The 20865-nt window shown below is 43.4% G+C and overlaps 1 protein-coding gene across 5 annotated transcripts in view; it reads left to right on the top strand.

Moving 5' to 3' along the window:
- LOC139532002 (disks large-associated protein 1-like) overlaps nt 1-20865 on the top strand; it is a 282607-nt gene that overhangs the window by 244855 nt on the left and 16887 nt on the right. For all 5 annotated transcript variants that reach the window (XM_071329086.1, XM_071329088.1, XM_071329085.1 and 2 more), the window contains exons 7-9: nt 13035-13243; nt 13425-13574; nt 13827-13909. In XM_071329086.1, the coding sequence (XP_071185187.1) occupies nt 13035-13243; nt 13425-13574; nt 13827-13909 (442 nt within the window). The remainder of the gene's footprint in view (nt 1-13034; nt 13244-13424; nt 13575-13826; nt 13910-20865) is intronic.

Below are 20865 nucleotides of genomic sequence, written 5' to 3'. Positions count from 1 at the left end.
GTTTGGTTTTTGTTCTTCCTTATCTGTGGTCTGTGTTCAGTGTGTGTGTGTGTGTGTGTGTAGCGGTTGGTGGTGACTCTAAGGCCATGCTGGTGTGTGTATTTGTAGTCAGCAAACACACACACAGTGGCCTGAATTATCCACTTAGTACACTCAGAGTTGGGGAGTAACTGATTACATGTAAAGGCTTACATGTAATCCGATTACAAAAAACTGTAATTGTAATCGGTTACGTTACCTGCAAAAAAATATATATACTTTTGAAAAACTAGATGATAACTTCTTGGCTTACTTTTAAATTCAGAAAATGTGTTTGTGGGAAAAAAATACATGATGACACCTTTCTGTTTTCTCAATGACATTCAATTCAGCATTGAAAAAAGGGTCACGTTTAATGTTAGACCTGAGTGAGTCTGACCACAAGTATGATGACATACCAAATACTATGATGACATACCAAATGCGTCTGATGGATAATTTTTGTCTTCTTCTAATGCCTCTTAAGTGGAAAGTAGCCCAAAAATAACTAAAGGTAATCAGATTACGTTACTGGGTTTGGGTAATCCAAAAGTTACGTTACTGATTACAATTTTGGACAGGTGACTAGTAACTGTAACGGATTACGTTTAGAAAGTAAACTACCCAACCCTGAGCACACTGGCAGTGGCAGCAACGTCATGTAGCAGAGGGACCAACACACACATAGCTGTCCCAGATCTCTTCTCAGCACACACACACACAGGGGGAATCATTAACTACCTTACCCGCCAAAGTGTGTGCGTGTGCATGTGTGTGTTTGTCTGTGTGACTGTGATGTGATAGATGACTCATATCTTTGCACCTGTGGAGATATGAGACTGCGTCTACTCTGAGGAGATGAGGATGGTGATAGTATAGTATTGATATTGAGAGCTCATAGCTCATGTCATTTATAGCTCATGTCAAGCTTCCCTTGATTACAACAATCTCATATAGTTTTAGAAAGATGTTGAATATCCCGTATTCACCCAATGACTACATGGATATGGTGTATAGGCCTGTGACTCGCCTCTAGAGAGCTATGCTGTCATCACAGACACATGCGGTGTGTCATACAAGCACCTAACCTACTCACTCAGTGATACATGTTGCATCCCAAATGGCACCCTATTCCCTATATAGTGCACTACTGGGCCCTGGTCAAAAGTAGTACACTATATAGGGAATAGGGTGCCATTTCGAACACAACCAGTGAGACATGGGCCTGGGAGTGGGAAATGAGTGGAGTGAAAGCATGCATGAGATGAGTGGGTGTGGTAGCTTTAGCAATAGGAGGCTAGCGCTGGAGTTACTTTGTGCCCCATGTGGCAGCAGGAATGTTAATACAGGAACCAAACGGCCTGACAAACGTACAGTATCTTATCTGAACCACTCTTTTCTCTCTCTCTCTCTCTCTCTCTCTCTCTCTCTCTCTCTCTCTCTCTCTCTCTCTCTCTCTCTCTCTCTCTCTCTCTCTCTCTCTCTCTCTCTCTCTCTCTCTCTCTCTCTCTCTCTCTCTCTCTCTCTCTCTACACCTATGAGGTTACTGTTGAGTCACTCCCTAAAGATATCCTCTTCTGTCTTTTTTCTGCCTCAGGGTATGTCGTTCTTTTAGGGCTGGGACAATGGAGTGATGTGTTGCTTCTAATAGTGAATGACTTGTGAGGCACTCATTGCCGAGCACTGAGGAACAATAGGGGCAGTCTAAGCTCTCCAGGCAGGCCCAATGAGAACCTGTTAATGTTTCAACAACCCTCTCCTCAAACCATTGTCCTGGGATTATCTCACTCTGCTCGGTTCACTATATTTGTCCACCATGTTAGTGTACATGTAACACTAATATAATATACACCATATTGCCCATATTGAATACTTTGGTGTGTATGACATCTGACAGATGCTCATATTGTGTTGTAGATTATAGGACAGCTAAACTGAAATAGTAGCTTATGCTTCCTGTTGTGGACATTGGTAAATGAAAAGTATGTCACTATGTACCTGTATCTTTTGTACTGTACAAATGTCCCGCTCTAGTTGAATTTGTATTACTAGCATCGCAGTAAGTTTCAGTCGCGGTCTGTCACTGATTGATAGAGCAGATGAGGCTCATGAAGCAGGAATACAGGTAACTCATATATTTTTTTCTTTGAACTTGATACATGACTCATGGTGAAAGTGGGTTTAGTAGGTTTGAATCTCTCTATTGCCTAACAGTTAGTAGCTGTCAAATAAATGTACAGTTGTCAGTAATAAACACAGTTGTCTTATCGGGTTGCATAGACACAAGACAAGCCTGAAGCATAGTTATGTTTAGGTCCAGTCTTTCACAGTAAGGAATATGCCTGTTTTGACAAGCTCTACTAGAATAAATACAATACATCTGACTTCGACTCAGTGTGAAAATATTTTCAGAGACTGATTCACACAGAGTATACCCACATCAACGTAATGGTTGACACACAAAAAGTGGTTCTCGGAGCTCTGTTTTGAGTCACCTGAAGGAATTCCAGAAGCCTTCATGTCAGTCTGCACCACTCACCCACAAAGGTCAGGGGTCACAAGGAGATTTCTGCTCCCCAGATGCCTGACCCCTCAGCCCCCCTCACTGACACAATAGCTCTGTGTGGAGGAGTGTATGTGTGGAGTGTGGTTTGTAGAGAGAAAGGTATTAGTGCTCCACAATGAAAGCCTTCAGTGTTCACGCACAGTCACACACAGTAACCTGAAACACTGTGGCGTTTAAGATTTACGGTTCTGATGTCTAGGTTCACATCAGATAGGCCCTACTTAATCACATATTCCAGTTAGGCTTCAGTAGAGCCTGTAATTGACATATTACCGTGGTTTACAGTGCTGTTTATGAGACTATAGTAATGTCATATGTGGGACCTTTTTCATATTGTTTTTCTTTGTCATCACATTACAGTGCCCCAGATAGCAAGTATTGAGCTGGAACGGAAGAAAAACTGGTTTGTAGAGTTAGCACTGAGGCATAAACAGTGGCTAGGCCATGACATAGCCTACAGGCTGAATGTTAGCTCAGGTGCTAGCTAACACGCTTCCTGTTAAAGTAACTGTTTAACTGTTTTTCTCTTAGTGAGTTTGCTTAGCATGTCTAACATAAGACTGTTTGTGCTTATTTTTTGGGTAATTGTGCGTGTTTGTTTCAGCCTTGTGTTTTGTTAACCAGCTAGCTAGCGTTTAGCTGTGTGCCTGTGCTGCAGCCCCAGTGTACCCGGTAGAAGGTGAACAGCCAGCAGTCTGCTCAAATCTGCTTGCCTCCGCTGTGCCGTTAAAAACCCAAAGCCTCGGAGCAAACTTCATGTTGCTGCTTGTCTCCATGGAGACACTATCCCAAAGGACTCCAGCTGGTTGCGTGGTGTGTGAGAGTGAGCAGACGGAGCTATGACTGTGTTGCGAGTAGGGGGGGAGGGGGGGGAGGAAGCTCCGGAGGCCAACCTCTCACCCCTCTAGTCTGGTTCCCACTAGATGGGCCAGTGGCAAAATCAAATTTGGCTTTATCCTAAATATTTATGAAAACAGCATTTTGCTTTTTGGTCTTAATTCAAGGTTACGTTTAGGCATAAGGTTAGCAGTGTGGTTAAGGTTAGGGTTAGAATTTAAATCTGATTTTCAGAAGAGAAATTGTAAAAAATAGCCCCCTCCCCCCTCTCGCTCTCTCTCTCTTGGCTGTCTGGACACCTTCTGTAAGCTGTCAGTGTTCCCCCGCCCCCCTTCCTGTCTTTGTGTTTGCATGGCGGTGTTGAGGGTGCTGTTGGTGGCTATGCCCTTGGCCCCCACGGGGGGGAGCCCAACACTGTTAGCTTAATAGCCAATCGTTAGCATAGACCCTTGTTGTGCAGCCTCAGACAATTGTGTGAGAGGTGGTTCGTTCCCTGCTTCTGTTACCTCTCATAGCAAATCACTGTTCAGGCATTTGAAAAATCACAAATTCCTAAGGACAAATTGCACACAATACACACAGTCAGAAAGCGGTTCAAGTAATGGGAAAGTGTGACCAATGGAGCCAGAGGTACTTTATGAGTTTTTGTTCTCTCGGGGCATGAAGAAGTGAATGGAGGCTTTTTTTTGTGAAGGGGTGTGTGAGGCGTGTGTGTGTGTGGGGGTTTGTCTTTGATTCTATCTAGCCCTGAGGGAGGGGATTCACCCGGAGAACAGCTATTCACACAAGCCTGTCAGCATGGGTTTTTTGAACCATTTGTCAAAGAGGGATTTGGGCAAGTGCCAAGAAGACTTTTGTCATTCACAAACTCCTTTTCCCCTCTTCGTTGGAATGACAACGACAATACACGCAGCAGGCTTCACCTCGAGAAAGGAGTGGAAATTAGATTTCAACCCAAACACCACTTTAATTAAGAAAGTGTGTTATTGCAAGTCTGTCTCACACACCAGAAGGCATTCGTTTGGATTGTTAAATCAAATTAATTACAGGTAAGCCTAAAATCAAAATGGAATGAAATCCTAGTTTTAAAGAGGAAGAGTGACTAAGAAAGAAAAAGCGAGGGAAAAGGTTTTTCCATATACCTTCCCGGCCCCACTTTAAATGAAGTGCAGCTTATAAAGGCTTCATAAGCACTACATAGTTGTGTCACAAATCATCTATAACCGTATGTCAAGCTTTAAAAAGGGTTTATAAATGTGGCTTAACTGTGTGACACAATCACCAATGTCAAATGTCTCATAATACGTCGAATATGACATAAAACATGTCCTTTTATGAAGGGTGACATGTTGTGCTGCAGGATATTAGTCCCATTACGCCCCCAACATATGGACATAGAAAGTGTCTTTCTTCTGGAACCAAGTAACATATTCCTCAGCACATAAAGACGCACACAACAATATAACATACTATACCGTGCGGTGCTGGGCCCAGCCAGGTCTTTGACACATTCACCCTCTCCCCAGTTGAAAGATCAGCCACAAAATGTTGGCACTGTTGTAACAACAATATACTGTACAGTACTGTATTTCTTCATCAGCATCTTTATGCTTTCGATAATAAAATAATGATAAAAAATACTCTTTCAAAATGCAGATGTTTATTTCCTTATGGATCCGTAACGAATTACTATGGAAATGAATATCGCTGAATGACAGAAATATTGGAACAAAGTAGGCTAATGAAGGTAAACAAATGGTTGCTTACTGGAAAATACTCTTTCAAACACACACGGTCACGTTGTACAGCGGCATTATGGCTATTAGCAGGACTAAGTTGCCTAGAAGGAGGGTATGGGGAGAATTCTATCGTCAAATGTATTTCTTAGTTAGGTTGGTTGTGTCACAACTGATTTGGGGTTGGCATTCTATGTTTTGTGTTTCTATGATTTTCTATTTCTATGTTTTGGCCGGGTATGGTTCTCAATCAGGGACAGCTGTCTATCGTTGTCTCTGATTGGGAACCATACTTAGGTACCTTTTTTCCCCACCGTTCTTTGTGGGAAGTTGTCTTTGTTTGTTGGCACTATTGCCTTTAGCTTCACGGTTTGTTTTGTATGGTTTATTGTTTTTTGTCGGTGTCATTCTTAAATAAAGTCAGTTGTACGCCCACCACGCTGCACCTTGGTCCTCATCCTTCAACAGCCGTGACATACAGCACCATATTTTCCATTCCATCCTAACTGAAACCACGAGGGTTGCGTCTTAAATTTTTCTTGGAATAGAAACACCATAATATTAATCAAATTAATTAAGCTACATTTCTTAAAATGAATCCCATATACTATGTGCTTACAAAAAAGGTTTACATTTCATAGTAATGCCAATATTGAAGATAATCAAATGCTTCTCAAAGATGCCCTCTGGTGATCAAACTAGCACTAACTGGCATTAATGCTAAAAATGCTGCAGTATGATGCAACTTTTAAAGGAGGAACCACTGCATCTGACATTTGTTAGCTAGCTAGCAGTTGATGTGGAGTCACCAAAATGATTTGAAATAACGATTGAGGTAGCCATGTAATCAGTGCTTGACTTGGACTGCAATAGGTGCCGGTAATAATTTTGGGTGTAGGTATTGTTTACCTTTAGGTGCAAGAGTTTCCCATGACTTTTGAGCTAATATTCTAAAAGAGGAACAGGAGCTCAAGCAGTAGAACATTTTAGGTGCTGGTCAAGCACTGCATGTAATCTAGCCAAACACAACTTTTAATTATGGTCATTTAAATTAGTTAACTTACCCGTTTAAAGCTGTCCAGTGGGTATTTGATTTGCGAACTCCGTCACATTTGTGCAAAAGAAACACTGCTAACCAAACAGTGCTAGGTGCATGTGCACTTCAATTAAAGGGTAACTACACTCAAAATGTAAATATCTTAGATTTTTCTCAGATATCAAATTAAACCCTGATGGGGTTTAAACATTGTTGTGACAATATAACATCCAAGTTTTTGCTATTTTTCTATAAACTATTTGTGCTTTTTATAGCGAAATCCATAAGAAATGGGAGAAATCAGAAACCTGGAAAACAAAAAACATAAAGAAATACCCAAAGAAATATAACGGAATTAGGCAAAAAATATAACTTATTTTAATGGGCCCTACCAACGTTTTTTGCTATGCATGACTTTATGTCATCCTGCAGCACAGCATTTGGGGGAAAGTTGAGGTCAGGTCCAATGTTGGCTATGCACCCAAGAGCGAAAGAGGTTGGGCCATCCTAGAATTGTTTTAATTTAGAGTAATATAATATACACCATTTAACAGACGCTATGGATACGTTTATAGATGATTTGCAACACATGTATGTAATGCTTATGAAGGCTTTATTGAGACTTTATGAAGCCTTTATAAGCTGCTCTTCATTTAAAGCGGGAACGCATTCCCTCCTAATGGAGCTGAGGAATCCAGAGTCACATTCCTCCCACAGTGTTCCTTCAGACAAACTGCATCCTTGAAACGGTCTGGTGTATGTGTGGGTGTGCTTGAGATTACCTCCTCTACCTCATCTCGTTCCTTACAGCCCTTCCCAACAATGCATCAAATAAAATAGTAACACAAGAGGAATAAAACAAAATACACAAGAATATACAGGGACTACAAGTACTAGTACCATATCAATGTGCAGAGGTACAATGTATTTGAGGTATATATGTACGTGGAGGCAGAGTAAAGTGACTAGGCATCAGGAAAGATAGTAATAATAAGAGTAAGGGCCCTCCCGAGTGGCGCAGCGGTCTAAGGCACTGCATCGCAGTTCTTGAGGCGTTACTACAGATCCGGGTTCGATCCTGGGCAGCATCGCAGCCGGCAGTGACCGGGAGACCCATCAGGCGGCACACAAGCGTCGTTCCGGGTAGGGGAGGGTTTGTCCGGCCAGGATGTCCTTGTCCCATCGCGCTCTAGCGACTCCTGTCTCGGGCCGGGCGCAGTGCACGCTGACACGGTCGCCATTTGGATGGTATTTCCTCCGACACATTGGTGCGGCTGGCTTCCGGGTTAAGAGAGCAGTGTGTCAAGAAGCAGTGCTGCTTGGGAAGTTTGTGTTTCGGAGGACGCATGGCTCTTGACCTTTGCCTCTCCCGAGTCCGTACGGGAGTTGCAGCAATGGGACAAGACTGTAACTACCAATTGGATATCACGAAAAAGGTACAAAAACATTTATAATAAAAAATTTAAATAATAAGAGTAAAATAAAGAACATAGTAGCAGCAGCAAATTATGAGTGTAAAAGTGTGAGTGTGGGAGTGTCAATGTAGTATGTGTGTGAGTAAATATGTATATAGAGTCTAATAGAGTCTAAAATGTGTGTAGAGTCAGTGCAGATAGTTTGGGTACCATTAACTCACTATTTAGCAGTCTGGCTATTTAGAAGTCTTATGGCTTGGAGGTAAAAGCTGTCTCGGAGCCTTTTGGACCGAGAGTCGATGCTCTAGTACTGTTTACTGGACGGTAGCAGAGGGAACAAACAGTCTATGGCTTGGGTGGCTGGAGTCTTTGGCAAATTTTCGGGCCTTCCTCTGACACTGCCTGATATGGAGGTCCTAGATGGCAGGGAGCTCGGCCCCAGTGATGTACTGGGCTGTCCGCACCACCCTCTGTAGCGCTTTGCGGTCAAGGGTGGAGCATTTGCCATACATACCAAGCGGTGATGCAGCCAGTCAATATGCACTCGATGGTGCAGCTGTAGAACGTTTGAGGATCCGAGGGCCCATGCCTAATCTTTTCAGCCTCCTTAGGGGAAGAAGAACTGCCTTGCCCTCTTCACAACTGTGCGGGTGTGTGTGGACCATGTTAAGTCCTTAGTGACCTGGACACCAAGGAACTTGAAGCTTTCAACCCACTCCACAACAGCTCTGTTGATGTGGATGGGGACGTGCTCTCCCCTTTTTCTCCTATAGGCCACGACCAGCTCCTTGGTCTTACTGACATTAAAGGAGAGGTTGTTGTCCTGGCACCACACTGCTCAGTCTAGGACCTCCTCCCTGTACACTGACTCATCCCCATCGGTGATCAGGCCGGCCACTGTCGTATCAGTGGCTTGATGATGGTGTTCTAGTCATTCATGGCCACACAGTTGTGGGTGAACACGGAGTACAGGAGGGGACTAAGCACACACCCCTGAGAGGCCTCCGTGTCTTAATTTATCATTGCGTTTGTTCTGTAATTTACCCTCACATCACTGTAATGGCATTGTGTCATATGGACAGCCAAATTGAACTGGGACTCTTTTATGTGGAATTTTTCTGAGGTTTGGAGATCAAGTGGCGGGATTGGGATGCTCAGATCTGGAAGCTCTTGGTTTAGTCTCTGCGAGGGATGTATGAAGTTCACTGTGTTCATTAAGTTGCTAAGCACACACACACACACACCACAGTGTTGCCCAGGTCACCACAGACAATAGTTTCAGATGGATGGCGGGCATATCAGTCGCAGGCGAGGAAGTCTGCAGTGTGCCTTGAGGTGGTCATGACAGATTGAAATGTTCGGCTGCACTGTGTCAACAGCCCTGTGTGTGTGTGTGTGTGTGTGTGTGTGTGTGTGTGTGTGTGTGTGTGTGTGTGTGTGTGTGTGTGTGTGTGTGTGTGTGTGTGTGTGTGTGTGTGTGTGTGTGTGTGTGTGTGTGTGTGTGTGTGTGTGTAGGGGGGGGCATGTTCGAGCTTCTTTAGCGTGTTTACTCAACCTGTCTCAGCATACACGGCCCAGTCTTCACCTCCTCTCTGTCTGGCCACAGCAGAGCAGAGCAGTGACAGATAGGAGGGGCATGGCGTTGTCTCCAGTTTCATATCCCTCTTAATGGAGAAACATGAAAACGCAATGTTCTTTAAAGCCTTCTTCACAGTGTGTGTCTGTCTGTGTGTGTGTGTGGGTATGGACTTCTGGTCCCCACAAGAGTAGTAAGCAAACCAAAATTGGACCAATTGGGGACATTTTGTTAGTCCCCACAAGGTCAAATGCTTTTTCTAGGGGGTTTAGGGTTAAGGTTATAATTAGTGTTAGGGTTAGAATTACGTTAAGGTTAGGGTTAGGAACTAGGGTTAGGTTTTGGGGTTAGGGTTAAGGTTAGGGTACCGTTTATGGGTTATGGGTTAGGGAAAATAGGATTTTGAATGGGACTGAATTGTGTGTCCCAACAAGGTTAGCTGTACAAGACTGTGTGTGTGTGTGTGTGTGTGTGTGTGTGTGTGTGTGTGTGTGTGTGTGTGTGTGTGTGTGTGTGTGTGTGTGTGTGTGTGTGTGTGTGTGTGTGTGTGTGTGTGTGTGTGTGTGTATGACTGCAGAGCTTCAAAAAGACTGACATTCAATCCCCTGAACTTCTGCTCCCTATTCGCCTGGCAAGGCCAAGACCATAGCCTCTCTCTCTATCTGTGTCAGTCAGTGTGTGTGTACCAAATGGCAGCCTATTCCCTTTATAGCACACTACTTTTGACCAGAGCCCAATGAGCTGGTCCTATGGGCCCCGGTCAAAAGTAGTGCACTATAAAGGGATTAGGGTGCCATTTGGAACACAGACAGTGTGGGTGGGTGCTTATACTTACTGGTCTGTACTCAGTGACCTTTGTAGAGATTAGCAGTGTTTCAATCATAGACCTATAGAGACATCTGCAAAACATCAGAACTGGGTTGAAAACAACCCAGCGCTGGGTAAATAGTGGACAGAACACACATTGGGTTATTTTGACCCACTTAGTTGGGTTGTTTTCTTTGAAGACTGGAGGCATGGATTAGTAGGAGTGTGGCATTCAAATAGTTCTTTTTGGCCACCCATGAGAGTAAATGTAATTCAAGTTCATCTGTTCTGTTGTGATCACATGTTAAGGTTAATCACTGATATGTTTGAAGCTTTAATGCCTTTGCATATTTCAATGTTGGGATGGTCACCACTTTGTTGTTTAAATTTTATTAAAATGTCCCTTCAATATTTTTGCACGTATATTAATATATATACTTAATAACATTTTTGTAATATTATTTTAAGTGGTAACTCTCCCAACAATGGGATATACAAAGGCACCTGAGAAACTCATAATCTTGTAAAAGCTACAAATATGTGATGGCAATAGAACACATTATAAACCGGAATGACATTTACTTTCATGGGTGGCCAAAAATAACTATTTGAAAGCCACACCCCTACTAAGCCACGCCTCCAGTCTTCTGATCTGACCTGGTAGCTCGATTACCCAGCATCGATAACCCAACAACCCAGCTAAGGCTGCGTTCACATAGGAAGCCCAATTCTAATATTATTTTCACTAATTGGTCATTTGATGTGATTGGTTAAAGACCCAATTAGTTGACAAAATAGCATAAGTGACTCAAGTGGCTGGGTCAAAATAAAGTGTGTTCTGTCCAATATTGACCTAAATTGGGTTGTTTTTAAGCCAGCATTTTTTTGAGTGTAGGATGCTTTCCCACAGGGTGGCTTAAGGCTGTGCTGCACTGTTACAACTTTAACTGGATGGCACAAAAAAACAATGTATTTTTCTTAATATATAAATTGTGCTACTTATTTTCTTGAACAAGTAGTACAGCGTTAGCTAACACCTGGTAACGAAGTCTTTGGCAACTCTTCCTGTTAGCTACAATGATCTAATCAAAATACAATCTTATTAATGTAAGCATCCTTATCTGAACTTGTCAAAACTTGACTGTACAGACTCATGGCTGCCTTTGAGGATGAATTCAATTGTGGTCTTGACGGGAGGCTTTAAGGCAGCCAGCCCGCCAGCCAGGCAACCCTCTAAACCTTTGCTGCGGTAATGTAGCTGTCAAGAGCAGTGGGGAGGGCCCACATAAACATTTTATCTAATGGTTTTCGACACGGCACTCACGCACACACACAAACACACACACTCCGTGCTCCGCACTCAGGGTTTGGCAGACAATGGGCACTGTATGCTGCTCCCACCGTACGCTGTAGGATGTTTGTCTTTTTCAGGGATTAAAGGGATCCAGGAAATTCACTCACTGTCCTAGTTTCTGGGACAGGAGTCAGCCAATAACCTAGTTCTGATGGGGACATGTGGAGGAGAAATCAAAGGCATAACGCTGCTATGTTCTGTGGTGTTATGTTCTGTGTTTAGTGCCTTGGAAATATTGTGTGGGAACCCTATCCCCTAGTGCACTACTTTTGACCAAGTGCACTATTTTGACCAGGGCCTGGTTGAAAGTATTTTTGCACTGTATAGGTGCCATTTGATGTGCTCTGTGTGGACTCCCTGCACACTTGTGAGACCAGGGCCTGCATAACTGCCAACCTGTCGCTGTAATAGGAGATGGCACTCACTGAGAGAGAGAGAGCGAGAGAGAGAGAGAGAGCGAGAGAGCGAGAGAGAGAGAACTGATGTATGTATGAGTGTGAATGAATTTGTGGATCTTGTTTGTTTGAGAATTGATCTTTGCGTTAGGGCTTGTTTGCAGTGACACCCTACCTCATTACTCAGTACACGTCTTTGTTTATAGACACGCACACACACACACACACACACACACACACACACACACACACACACACACACACACACACACACACACACACACACACACACACACACACACACACACACACACACACACACACACACACACACGCAGTTGGCCTGTTATGATTACGTAAAGGAGGTCAGGCAATAGAGGAGATCAGGATGGCAGCTTTCAGCCACAATAGACTAGATCCGTAGTTCAAGTGAAGTGACCAACGGACAAACCTTTTTAGAAGTTTAACTAAGCTTTGTTGAAGATGCTCCTAATCTAGATTCTACACTACTTGTTAATTTGACAGCAAACCTAGCTAATCGCCCTGTGAACTACAGTCACTACTGTACTTAATCTCGTTCACAGGCACTTTTGCCCAAAAGCTTCTGCTCAAACATGGCCTTCCTTAGCTAATACAAAAAGACCGGGAGAAACTCCCGGTGCATAGGCATTGGCTTAATCTACCAACCAATCATCTCCCACAACACCTTCCCCCTAACCCTCCCCAACGCCTCGCATCTCAGTGCAAGAGGCATCACTGCAGTACCTGGTTCAAATCCAGGCTGCATCACATCTGGCCATGATTGGGAGTCCCATAGGGCGGTCCACAATTGACCCAGTGTCATCCGGGTTTGGCTGGGGTAGGCCATCATTGTAAATAAGAATTTGTTCTTAACTGACTTGCCTAGTTAAATAAAGGTAATAAAAAATAAAGGCCAACTTTGAATAGTTTACATCACAGGCTTAAGTGCGCTGTGCGCAATAGCCTGGGGATGAGGTTACTACTGTACTGTACGTACTTGCAAAAATGCAACATAAAAAGGTAGTTTTATTTATTTTTTAATATTAGTTCTCGTTTTTTTCTAATAATTTTTCCCCACATTTCCTCTGCACTGAAATTTTTTGGTTTTCATAATTTTGTAGTTTCCTCTGTAGTTTTTGTAGATTTTTAACCAGTTTTTCGCATTTCCCCGCTGCAGTGTCATCAATATATTTTCTCCATAATTTTGTAGTTTTCTCTGTATATTGTGTAGCTTTTTCTAACCAGGTTTTCCCCCTCCTGTCCCCCTCTGCAGTGTCATCATGCATCACCACGTACAAGAAGATGCCTCCGCCGGTACCGCCGCGCACAACCCCGCCCAAGCCCTTTATCTCCATCACGGCCCAGAGCAGCACCGAGTCGGCCCAGGACGCCTACATGGACGGGGGGTCAGGCCCCCGGACCCACATCAGCACCTCCCAGCCCGGCCTGTCCAACTCCAGAGAGAGCATCGACAGTATGAAGGTATAATATAATAAAGTATATTGTGTATTCTGAAAATATTATAAAACGTAACGTTATGTCAATAATCTGTTTTGAAATTTGTGATTTTATCAGTGTCAATTTGTGTTTTTGTCAAATCATTAAAAAGATAAACACTTTTTTTTAAACATATTTGATTGTTTATTTTATTATTATTATAAAGGCCCTGACGGCAGCTATCGAGGCAGCTAATGCCCAGGTCCACGGCCCAGCCAGCCAGCATGTCACCAACAGCACCATCACCGCCACCAACATTGCCTCCACCGACAGCAAGAGAGACACCCTCCGGAAGTGCCTCTCCATAGGGATACAGGTCAGAGAACAGACACAGATATGCCTATGACCGTATTGACCAAACAATGACCACATGCTGACCACACACTGACCTGTGGTCTGTTCTTAATTGACTTATCTCGGTTAAACCAGAACTAAAATCTTGCGTAATTTGATCAGATTCTACCATTTATGTTTACATAGTCTGTCCAGGAGAGATTATTAATTCTTACCTGTAAAAATTTAGTTTATATAAAAATACAACAACGAAAAAATCTGTGTACGGTTGCAGGTGGATGGACCAGAGGAGGTTGGGGGGACAGAGGAGCACTCCAAGTTCCAGTCAGTAGGCATCCAGGTGGAAGAGGAGAGATGGTGAGAAGCGAGAGAGAAAAAGAAAGCAGGAGCGTGTGAATGATTTTCTGCCATTCATGTTAGTGTTTATCTTGTATCCTGTTGCAGTCTGCTGGTGTCTCTGCTAGCTGACTGTCCACTCATTGTGCAGTTGGCACCTCTCTCTGACACTCCCCCCTCAGGCCTGAGAGCTGTATGGATATAAATGTGTACCTTCGGGTTGGGCCTAGTTGACTGTAGGCTGTCGGGTCCACCATCCCACCCCACACCTCACTCCACAACAGCTGCCCCCAGCTCGGAGGAGTTTGGGCATCAGAGCCCCTTGACTAGGGGGCCCATGCATGCAGTGACAGCTGGGGAAGTGGAGGATGTGTTGGAGGGAGGGGATAGGAAGGGAGTGGGGGCAGTTAGTTGACAGCCATCTGTTGCAGCAGTATTTGTGATGTGGCCAGGCCACTTTGGGAGGGGGGGGGGGGGGGGGTTTGTCAGTGTCCTGTTCTTTTCAGTACATGGTCATGTACAACCCCAACTCCCCCTTTTCCTGCCCTACACGTAACAGTTCCTATAGGTCCCCTATCCCCCCCTAAACCCTTATACTAAAGCCCCTATAGCATGCCTATTGACCACCTCATTGGACAACTGCCCTGGCCCCTGACTGACTTATACAAGGAGCATTTGCATAGGCAGGAAGTCAGGGAACGTTCCTGGTTCCTGGAGTTGTGTGAAAATATGTCTACACAGCAGGCAGTTATGTGTCAGTGTGTCTGCCTGCGTAACTCCCATCCACTTACCACAGTAACCCCTCTGTTAGTCAGAGCTGAGGGGAGATGACCAATTTAGAGACTGTACTAGACGCAGTAATCTGATTTCATACTGTACACAGAACATGGTTAGGAATCAAAGAGCCCAGTCTCAACCTACCAAGGTCATGTACAGGACTGCAGTTTCAGAGTCAGATGCAGAAATCTGGTCTGTGTACCAAATGGCACCCTATTACCTATAGTACACTGCATTTGACCAGAGACCTATGGCTGGGCGTATTTGCCCTGGTCAAAAGTAGTGCACAACATAAAGAATAGGGTGCCAATTGGGTCAAAGTAATCTGGAGTTTTTCCTCAAAGAGCTTTCCTCAGCTGACTAGCCAAGCATTGAAAAGGAGGCACATCTCCAAGCAGCCAAGGCAAACATTAACTCCTGTAGACACTTCCACTAGTCAAGTGGCTCTGGGGTTTAATGTCACACATGTGCCTTCCCTTGGTGCATGTTTGAATTTGAGTGCGTGTGTCTGTGTGTGTCGCAGCAGGTCCGTTCTGGGAGGTCATGGTCTGGGTAGAGTGCCCCTTATACACTTGATTCCCAGACGGTGAGAGTGCATCACTTCTGTGGCCCTACCCCACTCACTGAAAAGGTGTGTGTGTGTGTGTGGGGGGGGGGGGTCATAACCTCACCTCAGTGTTTGAACTGGGCTTAAGCCTGCCAAACTGAGAGGGAGTGGAGGAGAGCAGTAAAAAGAGAGGAACACTACAAACAACCTGGCTGCCTTTTCAAGACATCTGTCAGCTGTCTGCTCAGACAACTCAGACAAAATGACTCAAGTAAATGTCACCCAGTAAAATACTACTTGAGTAAAAGTCTACATTTGTTTTTATGTATGTGTAAGTATTAGAAGTAGACGTAATTGTTAAAAATACTTAATTATCAAAGATAAAAGTATGAATATTTTCAGATTCCTTTCTAGCAAACTAGATGACACAATGTTCTTATTTTTATGGTGGGGTAGCCCCCCCCCCCCTCCCACTCCAACATTCAGACATAATTTACAAATGAAGCATGTGTTTTTAGTGAGTTTGCCAGGTCAGAGACAGTAGGGATGACCAGGGATGTTCTCTTGATAAGTGTGTGAATTGGACAATTTTCCTGTCCTGCTAAGTACTCAAAATGTATTGAGTATTTTTTGGTGTCAGGGAAAATGTATGGAGTAGAAAGTACAGTGCATTCAGAAAGTAGTCAGACCCCTTCCCTTTTCCCACATTTCCACATAATAGCCTTATTCTAAAATTGATTAAATATTTTGTTTTCCTCATCAATCTACACACACTACCCCATAATGACAAAGCAAAAACAGTGTTTTAGAAATGTTAGCAAATTTATTATGAATAAAAAACAGAAATACCTTATTTACATAAGTATTCAGACCCTTTGCTATGAGACTCGAAATTGAGCTCAGGTGCATCCTGTTTCCATTGATCATCCTTGAGATGTTTCTACAACTTGATTGGAGTCGACCTGTGGTAAATTAAATTGATTGTACATGATTTGGAAAGGCACACACCTGTCTATATAAGGTCCCACAGTTGACAGTGCATGTCAGATCAACAACCAAGCCTTGAGGTCGAAGGAATTGTCCATAGAGCTCAGAGACAGTATTGTGTCGAGGCACAGATCTGGGGAAGGATACAATCAATTCTGTAGCATTGAAGGTCCCCAAGAACACAGTGGCCCCCATCATTCTTAAATGGAAGAATTTTGGAACCACCTAAACCTTTCCTAAAGCTGGCCGCCTGGCCAAACTGAGCAATAGCGGGAGAAGGGCCTTGGTCAGGGAGGTGACCAAGAACCCGATGGTCACTCTGACAGAGCTCCATAGCACAACAGCCCACTTGGAGTTTGCCAAAAGGCACCTAAAAGACTCTCAGACCATGAGAAACAACATTCTCTGGTCTGATGAAACCAAGGTTGAACTCTTTGGCCTGAATGCCAAACGTCACGTCTGGAGGAAACCTGGCACCATCCCTACGGTGAAGCATGGTGGTGGCAGCATCATGCTGTGGGGATATTTTTCAGTGGCAAGGACTGGGAGACTAGTCAGGATCAAAGGAAAGATGAACGGAGCGACATACAGAGAGACCATTGATGAAAACCTGCTCCAGAGCGCTCAGAACTTAGACTGGGGGCGAAGGTTCACCTTCTAACAGGACAACAACCCTAAACACACAGCCAAGACAACACAGGAGTGGCTTTGGGACAAGTCTTTGAATGTCTTTGTGGCCCAGCCAGAGCCTGGACTTGAACCCGATCTCTGGAGAGACCTGAAAATAGCTGTGCAGCAACGCTCTGCAGAGATGAATGTGAGAAACTCCCCAAATACAGGTGTGCCAAGCTTGTAGTGTCATACCCAAGAAGACTCGAGGCTGTAAATGCTGCCAAAGGTGCTTCAACAAAGTACTGATTAAAGGGTCTAAATACTAAAGTAAATGTGATATTTTTTTATATTTTTTTTTATACATTTGCAAAAATTCTAAAAACCTGTTTTTGCTTTGTCATTATGGACTATTGTTTGCTGAGGATTTTTTTTTCTTCATTTCATCAATTTTAGAATAAGGCCAGTGGTTTAAAGTACTTAAGTAAAAATACTTTAAAGTACTACTTAAGTTGTTTTTTGGGGTGTCTATTCTTTCCCATTTATATTTTTGACTACTTTTACTTCACTACATTCCTAAATAAAATAATGTACATTTTACTCCATACATTTTCCCTGACACCCAAAAGTACTTGTTACATTTTGAATGCTTAGCAGGACAAGAAAATTTTGAAATGCACACACTTATCAATAGAACATCCCTTGTCATCCCTACTGCCTCTGATCTGGCGGACTCACTAAACACACATGCTTTGTTTTTAAACAAAGTGTGCCCATGGCTATCCGTAAATTGAAAAATTAAAAGAAAATGGTGCCATCTGGTTTGCTTAAGATAAGGAATTAGAAATTATTTATACTTTTACTTTTTATACTTAGGTACATTTAAAACCAAATACTTTTAGACTTCTACTCAAGTAGTATTTCACTGGGTGACTTTTACTTGAGTCATTTTCTATTAAAGTATCTTTAGTTTTACTCAAGTATGACAATTGGGTACTTTTCCCACCACTGAATAAGAGTGTAACGTAATAAAATGTGTAAAAAGTCAAGGGGTCTGAATACTTTCCCGAATGCACCGTACATTATTTTCTTTAAGAATGTAGTGGAGTAAAAATAAAAGTTGTCAAAAATATAAATAGTAAAGTACAGATACCCCTAAAAACTACTTAAGTAGTACTTTAAAATTATATTACTTAAGTACTTAACACCGCTGAATACAACACTACCAATTTCAATCTAACTTCAAATCCTCATTCAAACAGCAACTACTCTGCAGAGATGTTTCGACTTATGTCATGACCCCACACATTCCATATGGTCAAATCATGGCAGCAAATGGGGTAGGTGAAGGTTGGATTTTTGTCTCCACAGTGCAGTCCAGTGCAGTCACTGGTAACATGGAATGTGGGTGTGTTCATGGTCTATAGTGGTCCTAGTTTTCAAATCATATCGTCCTCAACCCACTTTGACCGCCTTGAAAAGTCAGAGACACTCAGACCTTCTACTGCTTTATGGTCCTGTCAAAGAGGACAAATGGACAGAGAAATGGACTCCGACTCTAATGGAACCCTATTCCCTACGTAGTGCACTACTTTTGACCAGGATCCATTGATCTCTGTTCAAAAGGCTCTGGTCAAAAGTAGTGCACTATAAAAAGGTGCCATTTGGGATACACACAGGACATGCAGGATTCATTAATATGCCTGGGACTCCTAGTGATCCCTCCTACTGATGCGTTTCAGTTCTTAGTGCTGAGCATTTTACGTTTTGACCCAAAACTGGGATTGGCCTTCTCCAGAATTAGCCCAGAACAAACTAGGAGCTAAGAGAAGAAAACAATACAGTAGCCACAATCCAGACTGACAGTCATCCAGTCTTGGAGCAGCTTTTCCCCCAGTTGGCGAGCGGAGCAGAACAGAGCAGAACAGAGCAGCGCAGAGCAGAACCGAGCACAACAGAGCAGAGCACAACAGAGCAGAACAGGCCTCCCTTAACCACTGAAGTCATTTACAAGGCCCTGTGAAGGACTCCACCTGACTGAAATGTAAAAATAACCTCTGTTGCTTTTGTCTCTCCCTTCTCTCTCTCTCTCTCTCCCCCCTCGCTCTCTCTCTCTCTCGCTTCCTTCTCGCGCTCTTTTTTCTCTGTCCCTGTCACTCCCTCATCTCTTTCCCTACTCCACCCCCCCTCTCTATCTCTCTTTCTCTCTCTCTTGAGTCAGTCTGGCTTGTGTTTGGCCCCTCTCTGCCCTGACACAGACAGGAAGTTGCTAGGAGGGAGCTGCTATTAAGCAGCCTGAGATCATTATGACTACACACCTGATCAGAGCACAGTTACTCTTTAACTCCTGCGAGCACACACACACACACACACAGACACAGGCGCTGGTAGCCCTCCACTGTGAGTGTGTTTGTTCTCTCCCGCTCCTCTCCCCCTCTTGCTCTCTGTTCATGAAAGAAGGGAGATTAATGGAGCAGAGGAGGTATAGATAAATGGGTGAAGTGGAGGGGGAGGGACTGGCCGGGGATGGGGTGAGGCTGATGGATGGAGCGACTTCAGGGTCTGTGTGTGTGTCGTCACCCTGTGGGCAGGTCATGTCAGAGAGAGAGAGCGAGAGAATGATTTTCTGTCATTCATGTTAGTAGGGCTGTGGCGGTCACAACATTTTGTCAACCGGTGATTGTCAAGTAAATAATTGCCGGTCTCACGGTAATTGACAGGAAATGAACATCAACATATTTAGCATCTCCTGGCTCTACACATAGCCTACAAGCCACTGATGCAGACCTTTGGAACATCTACATTAAGAACAAATCTAATAAATTCATGAAATATAACCTACACATTCACAATACATCCATTATTTATTTTAGACAGGTTTAAAGAGACATGATATGAAGAAAATGTTGTCTATTTCAGAAGAACAGGATAGCATACTCTGAGTTGTCCTTATGTTAGGTCCTGATCTGGCTATGCCATATGGCTGTGGGCTACACTAGTTCATTTAGCAGACAAGATTTGCTTAGAATTCCGTGGCATTATTTTATAGTATGAAGAATACAATTGAACAAAGCTGAATAAAATAGAAAGGATATTTCTCTCCAAGCGATTTGAGGTGCGCACGTATGGTTAATAAAGAAATAGGTATTCCTATATGCTTAATTTAGAGTTGTTAATGTAACTTTAGCTGTTCTACAAACGTTGGGCTATATATTTTGATTTTTAATACTTTGTAAGGCTGCATGATGCGACTCTAATGATGATTTGAAAAAAGTTGCTTTGTTTCGTTTTTTTGCGCAGACTGTATATATTTCATCAGTCTCTCATTCACAATTTGACAAGCACTTGAAGATGGAGTAAGATGGTGCCGACAGATATGGCAGCTCTGCTTCTGGCTCCTAAGAAACTTAGCAGAATTTTTGTTTTTTGGTGTGTTATTTCTTACATTATTAGGCCAGATTTTTTTTGGGTGTTATTACACACAGCCGGAAATAACTTTGGGATATCACAGCGGCGGAAACTCACCAGCATTATGACCAGGAATACAACTTTCCCGAATTGGATACTTTGTTCGGGCAATTGAACTTATTCCAGAGCCTGCTCCAAGACACCGCCGGCGGAGAAGAGGTATTCGGAGTGGACTTCTAGTCCGACTCAGGAGGCATGCACACCATCCACCGCTTCCGAGTATATTACTCGCTACTGTTCAGTCTCTGGATAATAAAGTAAACGAGCTCAGGGCAAGGCTCTCCTTCCAGAGAGACATCAGGGATTGTAACATACTCTGTTTCACGGAAACATGGCTCTCTCGGGATATACTGTCTGAGTCCGTGCAGCCAGTTAGGCTCTTAGTTCATCGCGTTGACAGGAATAAAGATCTCTCCAGGAAGGAGAAGGACGATGGTGTATGTTTCATGATTAACTACTGATGGTGTGATTGTGATAACATACAGAAACTCAAGTCCTTTTGTTCACCAGACCTAGAATAACTCACAATCAAATGCCGACCGTATTACCTCCCAAGAGAATTCTCTTCGATTATAGTCACAGCCGTGTA

Source organism: Salvelinus alpinus, chromosome 10 (genome assembly GCF_045679555.1).
Source record: "Salvelinus alpinus chromosome 10, SLU_Salpinus.1, whole genome shotgun sequence".
In the NCBI taxonomy this organism is placed as follows: domain Eukaryota; kingdom Metazoa; phylum Chordata; class Actinopteri; order Salmoniformes; family Salmonidae; genus Salvelinus; species Salvelinus alpinus.
Note: the sequence above shows the minus strand (reverse complement) of the source record. Positions and strands in the feature narration are given on the sequence as shown.